Source organism: Primulina huaijiensis, chromosome 7, assembly GCF_012295235.1.
Source record: "Primulina huaijiensis isolate GDHJ02 chromosome 7, ASM1229523v2, whole genome shotgun sequence".
Classification (NCBI taxonomy): domain Eukaryota; kingdom Viridiplantae; phylum Streptophyta; class Magnoliopsida; order Lamiales; family Gesneriaceae; genus Primulina; species Primulina huaijiensis.
The window spans coordinates 21126004-21143863 of record NC_133312.1 but is presented as its reverse complement, the minus strand read 5'-3'; the positions used below and the strand labels follow the sequence as shown (position 1 = coordinate 21143863).

At 34.4% G+C, this 17860-nt stretch overlaps 1 protein-coding gene across 2 annotated transcripts; it reads right to left on the bottom strand.

Moving 5' to 3' along the window:
• Positions 1-859: 859 nt before the first annotated feature.
• Positions 860-7873, bottom strand: LOC140980540 (protein TIME FOR COFFEE-like). 2 transcript variants are annotated; one of them, XM_073446418.1, is made up of 13 exons: positions 7501-7873; positions 6846-7379; positions 6556-6740; positions 6204-6471; positions 5697-6114; positions 5516-5576; positions 5344-5439; positions 4973-5240; positions 4793-4865; positions 4616-4682; positions 4175-4540; positions 1672-4084; positions 860-1590 (listed from the first exon to the last, which is right to left on the bottom strand). In XM_073446418.1, the coding sequence occupies exons 1-13, from the start codon at positions 7595-7597 to the stop codon at positions 1550-1552; spliced, it is 4887 nt and encodes a 1628-aa protein (XP_073302519.1). In that variant the 5' UTR covers positions 7598-7873; the 3' UTR covers positions 860-1549. The 2 variants fall into 2 exon arrangements, with proteins under 2 accessions (XP_073302519.1, XP_073302520.1); XM_073446419.1 differs by having other exon boundaries at positions 860-1564.
• Between the last annotated feature and the right edge of the window lie 9987 nt (positions 7874-17860).

Sequence of the window (17860 nt, the reverse complement as noted above, 5' to 3'; positions counted from 1 at the left end):
TAAATCATACGCAATATCATCCAATTCTTACATGATCTTTGATTCCAATACCAAAAAAATTATTTTATTTTCATAAAGTGAAGTACATATTTTCCAAAATTTCAATACGGTGTTTATGCAAATAAATATATTTTCTTTATATATTATGAATGGACATTTTTGTAAATTTCATGTATTATTTCTCGAAAATTGGTCTCTCAGATGCGGCACGAACGAGTGTTCCAACGATAGGATTAACAAAAATAAATCATATTACTTCTAAAAAAAACTACAAATTCTATGATATCTATTTAATTTTTACAAAAATAAAATATACATTTTCGAAATTTCACGTTACAAAAACTCTAACACAAACTACTAACATTATCTTTGATTATTATTATAATAATAATAATAAATAAATATATGAAAAAGGATAAAAATTGAGTGAGGCAGACAGTGCCACGTGCAGTGCTCCCTTCTCAAGAATTTGGCTTTTGTCAACTCCATTTATCCAACCACACACCAATAATGGTATTGTATATTTTATCCTGAATAAATGCTCTCCACCAACAACAAAACTTGGACCAAATCAACCTACATGTTCAATTAATGTTATTTCAATACACTATTAAGATTTCAAATATCTTCATATTGTGGAGCATTCATTTTATTTTACCATTATAAGTATATGAATATATAAATGAACTTGCTTTAAAAAGTTTGGTGAGTTCGTTCTTCTTGAACTTCCTGCTTCTTGGAGATGGCGTATCAAAATTGATATTCATGGACTCAAAATTTTCACTTTAATACTGAAGTGGACAGGGGTCGTTATTTGTCTGCTTAAAAAGAAAATTGTAAAATCTAGAAAGCAGAGACATAAAAACAAGAATTTCCATTTAACTTTCTTTCCAACTAAGTTTCTACCTCTTTTTACAGGCATATTTTCACATGTGAAATTAGCAAAGAATACAATCAAAAACAGTATCAACACACGGGGATTTGGACATATGGGGCCAATGCCTAGAATCCAAACAAATAAAAAAGAAAAAAATAAAGCAGCAGAAGCAGCATCATCATTACTAACAACCAAAGAGTAGGGCCATAGCTCAAATGCACAAAATGAGAAAAAAGGAGGCTGGGCTACACTAACATGTTCCAGACAAGCATTTACAAAATGTCCAAGAGGTGAACTTTTTCCTTTTTCATGGAGAGGGGTATGGAGTTGATCAAAACAACCTCCACTACTTACCCAAAAAAACAGAATTGTTGTCTTTTTTAAACTCTACCTGTTCACTTGACTTTCTAAGTTCTTCTAACTTCCTTCTTGTCAGACATATGAAAACATGGATCGAAATTCTATATCTTGGAAGGTCACGACTTTTTAAGCATCAAAGGTACAAAAGATGATATTGGTTGAAATTCGGGTTATAGACAACAGTGTACAGGCTACACTGTCGGCATCTCAAGCCAACTTCTGGCAGCGCCGTTCTCCATTTGATGTAATTTTCCGTCCAAACCAACTGCAGCATGCACCATATCATGGAGGATACTACTTGCTAGGATATTTTCATTTCTTCTCAGGCTGCCATTGTTGTAAATTGTCATTTCCTGGTCAAGAAATCGACCTATATAATGGAGGTTCCCAATATAATGCACAAATATAATGAAATGGGCAGAATAAACACTAACCAGCAGATTGTTTGTGCTCCGAAGGTTTTGTCTGAACGGCAGTCGGAACAGGATGAGTATAAGAGAATCCAACAGGTAAAAGGGTACCAGCTGACTGTGCAGCTAATTGAGCAGAGTGGATAACACCTTGGGAAGTCAATCCACCACCTTTAACATTGCATGTAGCGGCAGCAATTGCTTTAGCCGGATCATTGGTGGCCGTACTAGGCGTCATGACAGAAGAGGTTAATGACAGGGCCCCAGTTGAAGTTGGAGGCGCATTTTGTAGCTGCTGTGGGGGCTGATTCTGTTGGTCTGGCCGTCTTCTCTGCATATAGTAACCACTTGGGACAGAATTGGTGGAACTTGTACTGGTTGGATTCATCGTTTGAGCTTGAGAGAATGGATTTGAGAAGAACAGCTGTGCCTGCTGCATAGTCTTTGGAAGCTGCTGCTGATGAGGCTGCTGTTGGATATGCGGCTTTGCTCCAGTGCTAGGAGAGGAAGCTATTTGAGGGTTTCCTAAGATCGATGGAGATTTCTGACTTGGTACAGAAGCCGGGTTTTTTATCGGCTGAGCTGACAAGGATGGAGCTTGACTCATTTTGTGGCTACTAGGAGCAGTCGTAGTTCTTGGACTTCCACTTGATCCTTTCGAGATGGAAGAGGTAGTAGGAGAACTGACCATCATAGGGGGCGATGGAGCCTGGTGGCTATTTAATGGTGCTTGCCCTTGTGCACTAGTCGGCGTCTTCGGATTTCCTCCAAAGGATATTTGTGTGTGCATTGGTGGTTGAGCCCGTATATGCTGCTGAGGATGGCTTTTGAGTGTTGATACAGCTGATGAGGCGAGAGGAGACATCGCTTGAGAGGTGGCTGTTCTTGTAGGATTTTTCCACTGAGGAGAATGACTTGGGCTGCTACTACTGCTCTGAACAATGTTTTGTGGGAAACCAGGGAGTGGGTTTGGAAACTTGGCAGGCATGGAAGAAGATGAATTCAAGTGATCGGAGTACCCATTTCCATTGCTAGTTGTCGGTGCCTTCCGAGTTGCTGCCAGTAGCTGCTGCTGTTGCTGCTTAATTTGCAGCATCTGTTGCTGCTGAAGCTGATGAGCCTGAATGTGAGCATTCTGGCCATTACCGACTCCAGCATTATTTGCTGTCCCAGATCGAGAGCTTCTAGCCGAGCCAGTCGAAACGTTCAGGGATCGAGCCGAGATATCAATTCCACTGTTTGCAGGAATAGAAGAAACAGGTGTATCGGCCAAGTCTGATCTTGTAAATGCAATGGATTGTGCAGTGCCAACCTTCCCGGAAGAACTTTTTCTTTCCGCGTCAGTGGAGATGGAATCTCCACCCGCTGGTTTACCATCCTCGGAAATTCTAAAATTCTTCTTTTGTGCAGCCTGAGCAGCAGCAACAGCCGCCACCATTTGGATGTTCTGTCGAGTAGCTTCCGGGAAGTTCTGAAATATGGCATGATTTTGAGTCATGGATGCGATATCAATGCCAGGGCTGGCATTTGAGCCATTGATGGTACCGAAAGACATTGCAAAGCTATGGGGAGGTAAAGAGTCCACTCCACCTTTTGATTTCGGCTGTTGGGTTTGTTGTGGCGGCTTTTTTTCACCGTTGCTAACAGCTCCAACCGGCGCAATGGTTGAAGCAGCAGCACTAGCCAAAACAGGTGGCGGAGTCATCAAGGCAAAATTTTGTGGGTGAATAGGCATTGCGAAATTTTGGCCGTATATGTTCACAGAGGCCCAAGATCCTCGGTTATCATTAGTTGATGGACTCTCTTCACTGCTTATTTCATTATCCACAAGCCGAGGCCGAGTCAAACATATATGCTGATTATGCGCCTGCGGTATCTGCTGTGATGACTGAGGTTTTTGAGCTGGAAAGTTTGTGCTTCCAGCCACAGCACTAGCGCCACCACTTGGGGGCCGAATCTGCGGGCCCGGCAAATGCTTCGGTGTCGATGAGGAGCCACTCGATGTACTTGCATTTTGGTGAACTTGCCGCAGTTGCGGTGACTGAGAGGTGGTCGTTTGTTGGTGCTGCAGTTGAGATGGATGAATCATCTGTGACGAATAGAAAGGACCGTTGAACAAAGGCATCGCCTGTGCCGGGGTCCCCCTGTAGTTTGGTGGAGCACCAACCGCAGGAATAGGAAAAGGGTAAGCATTGTTTTGTAAGATTGCCAAGTACTGTGTTTCATTCGTAGCCATGTTTGGATAGTTGAAGCTCATTGGAGTTGATGCACCTCCAGCTGTAGCAGACATACTTGCAGAGGCAGAGCGGGAGGCGTTGGATGAAGCCTGGCTTGCAGCTGTATGAGATTTGGCAGCAGCTGGCCTCACAGAGGCTGCAGCAGCGGCGGCCGCGGCTGCAGCCTGTTGTTGATTCAAAGGGAAGATAAAAGCTGGCCCCTACGAAAACAAAGTCCCAGATAATAAAATCACCACGTCAAAACTTGCTTTGATCAAAAAACTGAGTAGGATGCAGAAAAAGAGACATACCACCAAATTACTAGGTGCCACAGGGGGCAAAGCCTGCTGCAGCATAATTTGCTGCTTTCTGTGAGCAGATTCTGAGGAATTAGCAGATTGAGAATTTTTCTCCTTACCACCAGGACTGGAAATGCTAGACAGATTCTGCCCTTTCTCCTGAACAATATTATTTGCACCCCTAACAGCATTATTTCCTAGCAAATCAGTGACCGTCACAGCATTCATATTTCCAGGTTTTGACCCATACAATGATGCAGAGCCTGTAGCTGCTTGCCAGAATGGATTCATCTTCATGACCTGTTGGAAACAGTTTATATTCCTAGCAATGTAGCAATGCGTAGCACACCGTTTAGACCGAGGTTGAGAGAAGGTCGGCTGCAAATTTCACATCAGCACAATCAAGAGAAATATTCCAATCGAAGACGAGGAAAAAAGATGGTAATCACATACCTGGATAGGTGGTGGTGTCACAGCGCTTCCATCCATTGAGACAACTCCTTGCAAAGGTGCCATGTATCTGCCACCAAATTACCGACAATTTACCAAGTTATTTCACGGGAAGCCGGAGCTTTTAAACAGATTCACTACTTAAAATCCAGTAAATGAGACTCGGAAACACAACCGTACCCCATGGGTGGTGGAAGCCCACCAGGCCAGGTAGCCATGGAGATAGGCAGAGGCAATGAGCTCGCCAATTGACCTGAGTACGAGACCAAAATCATTCAACTCAAAATCGGAAAATCCTTGAAAATATGCAGAGAAGAAAGAGATTCCCGGGTAAAAAAAATGGCTAAAAAATCAGCTTACCAGGTTTCCCAGTGGCTGGCTCCTCTTTGGCCACTTTCAATGGCATTTGTCGCTGCTGCTTCAAAACCTGGTGCTGTAATTTGTTTCCACCATATCTTTCAGACTCCTCCAAATCAAGCAGTAGATCAAGATTCCTACCCTTGTTCAATTCATCTTCTTCTGCTATATTTTCTCCTTTAATTTCTGCACCTGTCACATTTGTCAATTGAACTTTCCCACTTTTTCCTTTCTCTTCTTCTTTAACTTTCAAAATCATAGACTTTAACTCCTACACGAATAAAAGTAAAAAAATATCAAAATAAATGCAGATCCGCACGGAGGAAAAAAAATCCCCTTCACAAGAATCTGAAGCTCAGTATCTAGAGTAATACCGCATCAACAATGGATGTATTCGGCTTCTGCTCTGCGCCTGCCAAATCAACCTTGGTTTCTTTATCAGGTGACAACCTTACCAGAGGCGGCGGAGCCTGAAATGGGTTCAAAACTTTCAGATCAAGGAGAAATTCATTTGTCCCAACAAAAATCATATCTTCGTACACTCACCATCAGATCTATAACAAACTTCTCTTCCCTCTGATTTTCAGCCTCGCAAGACATTAAAGAACTGAAATTTTCAAGGGGAAAAAACAACACCAAATACCAACATTAGGCCCATTTCAAGAAAAATGGTTCCCAAAGAAAAGAAAATCTTGCACCATCAAACATCAAATCTTGAAATTCTCACGCTTTAATAATTGCAACAGCAGCTGAAGCTGTCGCTGTCAAGGTCGAATCCTCGCGGCCGCTATCATCTGTTCTCATCTCTTTCCCCTCTTTCGCCTTTATTGAGCTCATCTCTTCTTGCTGAACCAGATCTACGTTGTTCTTCGATTCTTCAGCAGTAGATTTGAACTCCGAATCAGTTTTAACAGAGTCGGAAGCTTTCAACTCTAGAAGATGGTGCTGCTGACCTTGAGAATTGACCAAATCGCAAGCCATTTCAAACCCATTATCTCCCGTTGATCCCGGGATTTTTTCCAATTTAGGCGATAAAATCTCGTTCTTTGGTGCTTGGTCTATCTCTGGTTTCGAAGAAACGGGGCTACTCCGAGCACCATAGCTGGAATTTTCCAACACTTGCCTAGGCCTCTTTCTCTTCGGAGCTACAACAAATATTTAGAAAAGAGTAAAAAACCAAAAGTTTGAACCGTGAACTCCATGTGGAATTTCCTCGAAAATACTTGTAACATACCAACAGCAGATAGGGGGCTCGAATTAGAGGCTAAATTCAGATTATTTGCCGACGTAGAATTGGACATCGGAGACGAAACATGAGATTTCGTGTCGCTGCTGGATCTATTGACTTCTCTTGAATCTTCTTTCTTCAATGAAGGGCTTTGAGAATGAGTCCTCAACCCATACAAAACCTCAGCCATTTCAATTTCTATCTCCTCGGGATTCGAAGAACTCGTCTTTGATGACACCTTAGGAGGTTTTAGCTTCGGCCCGCTGTTAAGTTTCTGGAAAAAAAAACCTTCAGAAAAACCACGAAAATTTATAAATCTGAAATTTTTCCAGAATACTAAATATTCTTGACCACTAACAAGCTTTTTTCTGACGGACGCATTGGAAGAAGAAGGCGACACTGGAGCAGCCGGAGATGGAGCAAGGCCTAGTCTCACCGCAGAACTTGCTGCTTGCAGAAGAATTTGCTCTCCTCCGACAATCACACCGGCACCAATATTATTGCTACTCCCTGAAATCCGATCATGGGACCTCTTCGCGCATGCTGAAGAAACACAAATCAAGAAAAACCCATTAAAGAAATGCATTAACAAAAATCAATAATAAAAAAAAATCAAAGAAAAGGGATTTTACTGCCTTGGACTTTTACCAGAACGAGCTTTTCTTGGAACAGAGACACCAATCATTTCATCACCAGGTTTCCAGATAGGAACGGCCTTGAAAACCTTGGAGGAAGAAGAAGACGTGCTGGGGGGGAAGGTTTTTCTTGTCTGAAGATGGTGATTACCGGTGATAATATTCGTAGCACTACTATCGTGTTGTTGTTGATTAAGACTACTGCTGTGGCTGTGGTGATGGCCGTGGTGGTGATGGTTGGAAATCGGCCCAACCGTTGGCGCAAACAGTCTAACCCCGCCGCCTCCGCCGTTGTTTTCTTCATCTTCTTCATCCTCTTCATCGTTGACACTCTCTTCCGAAGTTTCATCTCCACCAACATCATCTCTATTGCTCATCAATCTCTCAGCTCTTCTCCTCTTACTCCTACTATCCCTTTCTCTCAAATCTCTTCCTCTTTCCCTTTCTCTATCTCTCTCCCTCTCTCGATCTCGATCTCGATCTCGATCAGTCCTCACTCTCTCCCTTAATCTTATAGATTCCTGCAACTCCACTCCCAAATCTTCATCTGCAAAACAAAGGGGGGAAAATGAAATAAGAAGCAACCCACGAACACAACTAAAAAAAAAATCAATCTTTTCCATAGAAAAATTACAAACAGATCTGTTTAAAGCTGAATTCGTGCACACCTGGCGAGCCTCTGAGACTGCTTGTTCTATGTCTTCTTCTCTTGAAACCATTAGAGCCCACAACACTAGCCCTTCTGGCTTCTCTATTCCTATCCATTACACCCTCTACCCACTCCACAAAATAAAGATTTGAGCTTGACCCAGATGACTAAATCCCAATCAGAAACCTCATCTTAGGTATCGCCACAAATTCAACAAGCTCCGGCGATGAAAAACATCAATCTTTTGACAAAGATCTCTTTTTGAAATGGGCTTCCTCCACTCCCACAACCCCAAAATCCACCCTTTTCCTCTCTGTTTTTTCCACACCCACTGTTCCCTCAACTCTCTCTAGAAAATAGAAATGAGCCCTTGTTTCTTGCTATCTATCTCTTCATCTATTCTTTTTGGGGATATATTTCACATCCACACAGCCCTCGTGGAAACCTCAGATGCACTTACTTCGTCACCCCACTCAATCTCAGCCCTCTGATTCAATCCCATCCAACGCCTCAGAATCCCCATCGGCCAGCATGGCCGCATCCTCAACCGTCCAGTTATTATTAATAGTTTTAAAAAATAATAACACCACCCACCTGTGTGCATAATTTACCGGAACGTGTCGGTTTCTTTCTTCCCCCATAAGATTCCATGCCCTAAATTTATTTTAAAAAAGGTAATTAAATTAAAATATAAAGTGGGCCCCAAAATTTCAAAGTTTATTTCCCCCAAATTAATGTGTAAATTGTAATCTTTCAAATGTTTATTATTATTATTTGAGTTATTTAATGTGAAATCAAATTACAACATGCTCAATTAAATACACACAATTATTATAATCAACTTTATATTATGATAAAAAAAATTGATAATTTACTTTGCTAAATATAAATGTATATTTGTATATAAATAGTAATTATTATTAAAATATTACATTTAAATTTAAGGGGGGATCAGGAAATATTCTTGGAAGCTACCAAAAATATCCATCCGGTCAAATTCACTATCTTTTATTTAAATTAGTTTTTATTTATTTATATATTCCACCAATTAAAAAAAGGTACTATTTAAGTATAAATATAAATTTTATAAATAAAATAGAATAATTTGGGAAGTGCAATAATTACGGTTATTGATTAGTGGTAGGGTCAAGGTGTATTTAGTAGGAGTTACTTTTTTTCCAAGAATGACAAGTGGGACCTACTCTTGACGGTTGGGATTGTCGGGGCAGCGGATGGGTGAGATATCAACCGTTAGATCGTGTTTGACGTGGCACACGGAATGTTAAAGTCCGAGCTGGCAGGATGGAGCACGGCGAACCGTCAGATCCCGATATGATCGGACGGTAGAATATGGGGAGATAGAATAAAACTTGGAGTCACGGTCACAGTCACGGAACTTCCGAGAAATCGGTGGGACCCACGAGATTTTATTACTTAAACATAAATATAATAATATATAATTATTAAACCAACATCAAATTTTCAAATTTAATAATATAGTATAGATAATAATANACAGTCACGGAACTTCCGAGAAATCGGTGGGACCCACGAGATTTTATTACTTAAACATAAATATAATAATATATAATTATTAAACCAACATCAAATTTTCAAATTTAATAATATAGTATAGATAATAATAATAATAATCATAATGATATAAAATAATGATCCATCTGCTTTTTTTAAAAAAAAATGTAGTGTAATTTCGTAGATGTCGAGTGTCATTTGATTTATTCTAAATAATAAACCAACTTAAAATATTTTTAATTCGAAAAATCGAATAGAAATTATTTATTTTAAAATATTTATAAACTAACTTATCGTTTGATATTTTATTATTAAATAATAAAATAAACAGTAATGGTTGAATTGTTGAATAAAGTAAATAATTGAGTCATGTACTTGCGCCCGAGGCAATAAATAATAAAATATTTTTTTTTAAAAAAAAGGACAAAGATATTATAATATAATAATTGCTAGTTTCGAGAAAATAAAATAATATATCATTATTAGGTTTTTTCCCCCTATTTTTCGCCCAATTGTCACGTTGTGATGGTGAGGTGTACTGGACCCCACACAGAGTTACGTATCTTATTTGTACCACCGCTTTGCCATTTGGTCAAAAAATTGCACTCTCGTTTTCAAAGCTATCTCCTTACTCCTAAATCCTAATTGTTATTTAATTTAATATAATAATTTTAAAAGCGATAAATTATTTTTTTATTGATTTTATTTTTAAAAGGTAAAATATTATTATAATACAATAATAAGAATATTTGGGTGGTAAAAATTTTAATTTTTTTATTTTTTATATTAAAAATGAAGAATCTCGAACTACAGAGTTAAATGTGTTGTTTAGTTTTCTAAAAATAAATAAAGATGTATATGTGTTAGTCTACTTATTTTTATTTTATTTTTTATAGTAAAATGATTAATAAATAATAAAAATAATAATAATATTTGGATATTATTATTATTATTTATTTATGATATTATTAGTAAAAATATACTATAAAACTCCACCACATTGGCTTACGCTGTAAATTTTGTTGCGTATGTTGCCAGCATCCGCTATTTAATATAATAGGACTTTAGACCACACAAAAAAAAAAAAATTTAAGTTGGAGCTCAAGTCCACTAATTTGAAAAATAAAATAAAATAAAAATGTTGAATCGATCAATTAATTTTTTAAAAAATATCCTTATTTTAAAAACATTAGGTAATTTATCTTTTAAAAAAATTGAAAATATATTATTTTTTTAAAAAAAATCCTCTATTTTGAAAATATGTATTTGTTTAATTTTCGAAAAAAATAAAGAAATGTTTGTACGTCGCTCTATTTATGTTCTATTTTTTAAACTATAATATTATTAATAAATGATAATAATAATATATGGAATAATAATAATAAATGGATAAATATCGAAAAATTTTAAAATTATGTATGAGCGAGTTCTCAAATGTCTTTATTTTTTTATGCAAAATTCTTAAATTGTTTTACGCAAAATTCTTGAATGTGATTTTTTTTTTATTTTTAAAAAATTCAATTATTTANTATTACAAGTAAACATAAAATAAATGTTTTTCTATATTTTTTAAAAAAAATTAAACTAACACTTATTTAAATAAATTAAAGAATTTTTTTATAAAAATAATTATAATACAATTTTTTTCTTAAAGATATATTACCTAATATTTTAAAAATAAAGTATTTTTTAAAAAAAATGCTTGATAGACTCATATTTTATCTTTCAAATTTTGAACTTGAGTTTCAACTCTATTTTTTTGGCATCTGGTCTAAAGTCCCATTATGTTAAATAAAGGATGAACATAAATTCCTTAAAGAAAAAAAAATTGAAATTACAAAAAGAAAAATGATTTCAGCATCCGGCAACGGACGCTGCAAATCGACATTGCAAAATTGGCAGCGTACGCCAAAGGTGGTGGAGTTTTGCAGTATTTTTTCAAAACTTAAACAAATTCTGTTCGACAAGAAAAATTTTTGGTAGAAGAAATTGAACTCATGATTATTAGCAAAACACTTATTTATTTCATGTGGTTTGCATACTACTATGTTAACTCAACGATTTAGTCGTGCATATCGAATTATAGCGACTATAGTTCTCATATCATAAAAAAATAATTCAATAAGAATAATTATTGATGCAAATATTAATCGAAATTCGAATATGTCATAATTCTTGTACTCTTCTTTTCTTTTACTCGAAAGGAATTCACTAAATATTCACCGCCAACTGCCATTATGTAAAATTTGTAGTCCAACCAACAGTCAACACTTCGTTTTCGTGTTTTGGTTTAGCCCGATTTCTGAATTCCCTACTTGCTAAGTTCTAATAGTTATTGGATTAATGTTTTTAATCAAATATATATTAAGAAAATATTCGTTTCCAATGAACAAATAAAATTATGACTAAAAAACTTGTTTTCTCGTGATGTTTATATTATTAGATATTGTCTTGATTAGTTAACAGCTATGTTGATTAATGCTTTTATTCCGTAATAAAATTTTATTGGTCGATTTAAGATTTTAGTCAACTAACTTGCATTTTTTTTTATATTTTTTAGTCTTTTTTCCCGAAAGTGCTGACGTGATACCAGATATCTGAACACAATTGCATTTCGTTTTGCCTACGTTCTTCCTTATTCAAATGCAAGACAGTTTATATCATATATTGATTATTGAATTTGCGATTCATTGTGATATCATCACAAACTGAAATTGTTGTATCTTGAGAAAAGATTGTTATATTTTGAAAGTACCAAGACCAGCGCGAAATATTCTTAAAGAGAAATGTTCAACACTTGTCTCAACTCACTATTGTTTCATTTGCCATATTTCAAGATTTCAAGTTATCATAACTACAATCTTAAGAAGATTTTTTTTTTTTTTGAAAATTCAAATATGGCCTCATCATCAACAACAACAACTATTCCAATAGTGCAAAAAGGAAAACCAACGTAATTCAGTGGTGCCGATTTCAAGAGATGACAACCAAAGATGTTCTATATCACAACTTTGAACTTGGTAAAGCATCTGAAAGAGGATTATCCCATCACACATGAAGGAGAAGTTGATACTCCAAAAAGGTCATAGCAGATGTATGAAATCAAAGTGATTTTCTCCTATGCAAAAACTGCATTATAAATTTACTTGACCATGCACTTTACAATGTGTACTCTAAAATCAAACTGCGAAGAAAACTATATGAAATGCATGAAAAGAAATAAAAGACAGAATATGATGTATTTAAAAAGTTCATTGTTGGAAGTTTCTTGGACTTCAAGATGGTAAACTCCAAATTCTGGTGAGGTGAGCAAGTGCAAGAAATACAAGTATTTTTACACGAGATTCATTCATCGAGGAAGACAGCCGCAATACGGAGAACAAAAACAACAAGATGGATGCTAGAGTTAACATTGTGGAGTCCAATAATAAGGGAAAGAAGAGGAAGTCTGTAGGCGAACAACATCAACCAATTCAGAAAACGTTCAAAGGAAAAATGCTGCAATAACGGTAAACACAACCACAAGGAAAAAGACTGCAGGAAACCAAAGAAAGGAAAAGAACAAAGAAATGTGGTTAAAAAAGGTCAATTCCTTTTGATTTTTTTTTTCTGAACTTGACTTATATGCAATTATTTTTTTAGAATAACACAGTGAACAACCCTAATGAATGGTGGGTTGATATGAGTGATATCTTCCACATATACTCCAAATATACTAGTGGCTACGTTTTTAGCCTTGGTTGTGGAGTAGTCTCTTGAAGTCATCAAAACAAACATACATCGCTAGTTCCACTATGAAATTTGAATTTATAGAGCTAGATAAAGTTGAGGAAGAAGAAGATTGGCTTCAAAACTTTCCAGAGGATTTTCTTTTCGAGTTTTTTTATATGTATCGCTAAATAAAACATGTGACTTTTCGAGTTTTTTTATATTGTAACATCCAAATGATGTTATTTTATGACTCATCATTTTTTGGACCAAAAGACACCAATATGATTGAATCGACATGTCGCTTCTAATTAACAACATTAAATGCTTGATCAAAGCTCATTCAAAGCCTAATTTCCAGAAAATCTGAACACATTTGCATTTCATATTACCTAGATTCTTCATTCTTCAAAAGCGAGAGAAGTTATATTATTTACCGGTTATTAAACTTGTGATTTATTGTGTTATAATCACAAGTGAAAGTTTTTATATGTTGAGAGAAAATTGGAGAAAATTGTATATTCCGAAAACACTAAGAGCAGCTCAAAATCTTCCGCAACTCACCATTGTTTCATTTGTCATATTTAAAGATTAAAATTGTATAATAATCTACATATACTAGGCACTAGCAACATAAAAGCTAGTTTTGTATTCTCATCCCTTAGTTATTATAACTAGATTGACCACAAACCAAATCTATCGGATGAATTTATTGTGTAATTAACAGGAAACGTGGTAGAAATATTGAACAATTAAGCTTGAGGTTTACCACGTGTATTAGGTCAAAACGGCAAATTAATTGGTAGCCGACACCAAATTACAATTACATTTGGTTGTCATGTGATTTGATTCAGCTCATACTTAATTCTTTCATGATACGTGTAATTCATTTTCCACGTCAATTAGCAACATTAATTATTAGAACATACTATATCTCGACAAATTCATCACATAAATTATATATTTATTAGAAATTATGTTGTCACATTTCAATTCTACTCATATATATATATGGCAATTTTAGTATTTTTTTCAATATGACGTCGACGCTTGTGGTGTTAAATCATAACTCCCACATTTTTGATAAAAAAATAAAGACTAAGTTCACTACAACAATAAATGGCTATTATGACACTTTTTTGTAGACACTTTTAATTAAATGTTGTTACAAATACTTAATAATGACACTTGTAAAAAATTAATAATGTGTACAATAAAAAAACATATTAGATTATTTATCCTGACATTTTTAATTGATGTCATCTTTTATATGGAGTTTCCCACATCGTAAAAAATCATTAAAAAACTAAAATTTGTCACTATAAATAAATGTGAGAATGTTTGAGTTGAATAAATATTGGAGGAGGGAAAATAATTGTTTCCATCCATATAAAAAATGACACCAATTAAAAATGTCATGATAACTAATTTAATATATTTTTTTATTCCCACATTTATTTTATTTATTTTTCCTCCTCCAATATTTATCCAACCCAAATATTCTCACATTTGTTATTGTCACTATAAATAATATACACGACACTTTTAGTTGTCATTATAAATGATTTTAACTGACATATAAATTTGTCATTATTACTATAATAACAAGACATGTATAAATGTATTTAAACATGAGTTTTCCTGACATTTAAAATTGTCATTATATGAATAATTAGTAACACGTATGAAGTTGTCATTAACATCTTATAATGACATTAAAAAATGTCAGGAAGTTTAAGACGACATTGGAATAGAGGACATTTGTTGGTGGTGTCACTAAAACTTAGATGTCACTAAATATTGAATATGATGACATTTATGAATGTCATCATAAGCATTTATTCTTGTAGTGGTTGTCAAGAAGATACGTGATTAAAATTAAAATTCGAGAACATAGATAACAAAATAAAAAACAGACGAATATATAAAACAAAAAATACAATTTTCTTTATATATATGGTATACGGTAATAAACATAAGATATAGAATAGTTGTATATGAAGTCGCTTCTAAGTTTAAAAATGAAAAAATAATATAAAATATCATAAATTTATAATATCGTGTTTGATTATCATTCTAATTGATTATAAATCTAATTTATAAAAAAAATCGCATATAAATATTTTAAATTTTAATATAATCCATAAATGTTATGGCAAGAATCGGTTAATATTGAACAATATTATGCGAAAAATATTAAGTTATGTGAATATATTATCTGCATATGACTACTGTCTATGCAAGCACTCATCAACACTATCAAAAAAAATGAACTCCTTGTTTGTCTGCATTAAAAAAATAGCGATTACGAATTTCCATGTCGTTAAAAAAAATGAGCCATTTATACTAAATAAGTATGATGCCTAGAAATGTCCGCATACAAATTCATCTCTTAAAAGATGACTATTTTTAAAAACAAAACAGATAGTCTGAGTCAATCCGAATAGCTTACTCTTTTTTTTTTTTTTTTTATTACAACACACGTTAGGGAGGTGGATCGAACCCGAGGAGGGAGTCAGTTTAAGTTGTTGGGTGAGACCATTGGGCTAAAGCCCGGTCTCCGAATAGCTTACTCTTTAATTATATATAAGTAAATATCAATTAAAAAAAATCAAATTTGACTTATTAATTAAGTAATATAATAGTCGACAGAAAAAAACATCGAAGGTCATTATCCAAAACAATTTGATGGGAAATAAAATAATTGAGTATATGTTTTTTTTTATTATTTACAAAAAAAGGAAAGCTGTCCGACTTGGACGATCACTTTGCTAACGTGGCCGCATAAAAAAGCAACACGTGGAAAAAATTTTATCCCTAGAATTTGGATTCTATTATTGGCTACATAACCTCCACCAATTTTCTCGTTGCCGGTCCAATGTAAAATATCTACTATTTTATTTCAACGAAGGAGGAGTGATAGTCATAGATTCAGTTCCAAATTTTCGAAACGATTAGAAAAATATTTAATTTGTATGTGAATTTAGTGAATTTAATCCGAATCAAAACAAATTTAAATCTTTATTCTAGTCAAACAACGAGTCACTAGAGAGTTTAATATTTTATTTATTTCGAGCATTTATTTTCGAATAGCTCACGTAAGAATATTTCGAGCCATGATTCAATTAGAATTTGAACGAAAACAAAATATAATGTATCTTCGAATCGAGGTCAAATATATCTAACTCGATTGTGGTATGTGACATCCTGTACACCCTCGACCCCATAATCAAAAGAATGCACGTCGACCCCAATGAATTTATTAGGTTAACCATTAGTCTAATAGTTATTTCTAAATAAAATAAGACCACAAAGGAGATCGCACTTGCAAATTCCCATGAGACAAAATTAAATTTTAGGATAATATAAAAAAAGATGTCGACTTCTAAGTGGTTGGATTCCAATACCTTTTTATACACGATACGATACTCTCTCAAATTACACTCTTTTAAAAAAATTTTAAGATATTATTATTTTGTATGTGCCTCTTGCCGCCACGTCGGATTGGTGGTGCTTTGGTTTAACCCACCATTGTTTTTTTGTCGCTACTGAGCTTTTATGATTTGAATGTTCGTCGCACGTGTCCACCTGTTACCGAGACGCCAATTTTTCTTACGCGGCTTCTCTCCTAACCGTAAATGATTCCATATACATAATTGTGATATATTATTGATGATATAAAAGTAAAATTTAAGGTCTGATTTCAGTAATTGTCATTGGTCTAGATGCAGACTTCAAATTTGTCCTTAGCCTGAAATCACGAAGAAGACCGTTAGAAGGAGGTCGGGAGGGTGTCCCCGACGTAACTTCTCCAACGTTCAAGTCAGAGACTGAGGATATATGGAGGAGCAGCTAAGGGTGCTGCTGAAAAGTAATAGAGTGAATCAATGAATGAGACACCCAAACCTGATATTTATACGAGAATATCTGGACCTTGATGGGCTTTGTAATCCAAATGTGGTCTCGACCTTCAAATGTGATATGAGCCTAGTGGACCCCTGGGTATCAATTTATATTTGTGTTTATCAATTAAATGATATTTATTTATTGAATGTGATAAAATTTAAATTATTGATCTAACAATTGAATTTCAACTCATTGGTGAATACGGTTGATGAACAACATATCAAACATATCATCCCTACCTCAGTGTCATCTATGAAGTGACACTAACTTATTGGATCCATAATTTGGGTATGTTTAACCACATACAATATATGAGTGACACATCATTGATGAGTCACAAAATTAATACGATAGATGGACATCATATAAGAATTATGCATATATATATATACATACATATATATATATATATATATATGTATTATTTAATGTGTGTGTGTGTGTATATATATATTTAATGTGTGTGTGTGTGTATATATATATATATATATGTATGTATGTATGTATGTATGTATCAAGTGAAATAATGAATGTGTATATTATGTTTGATGAGGAAGAAGACTGTATTATTTATTTGTTTTTTTTTAAAAAAAATATACTTAAATCTAGATGCGGTGTACAATTTAATTTTAAAAATAAATAAGTTGATTTTTGGGACAAAATAATATTAAAATATGATCATCATTAAAGTAACTAGTAAAATTTTACATAAACCCTGTATATATAATATATAAATAATATGGTGGAAAAAAGTCCGTGAAGTGCGACAAGCGTGTAATATGATACAGACTTTTATACCAAGCTTTAGAATATGATTTATTGATTATTATTATTTGAATTATTTAAATGTTAGTTTGTATAAATTAAAATTTCCAGTTTTACTGCTTCTTGGTCTATGCAATTCTTTATGGCAAAATATAAATAGAGTAGGACCCATCCCCATTGGGAAAACCCATATTTAATAATCTATGAAGCAATAAAAAAATGAAACTTTCATTTAATTTCCAAACCCCTTTGACAAGACTTGTGCTGTAGGGTTATATTAATGTTTGATTGAAATTTTGTACACGCTGTATTATATTGTTATTTTTCATAAAAATATATATTATTGACCTTACTTTACTATAAAAGTATACTAGATTTACTTTATTTTGGTAGTGGACAAAACAATCCGGGTTATAATATAATAAATATTATAATAGGAGGTGATGGGGAAATATACCAGATCTACG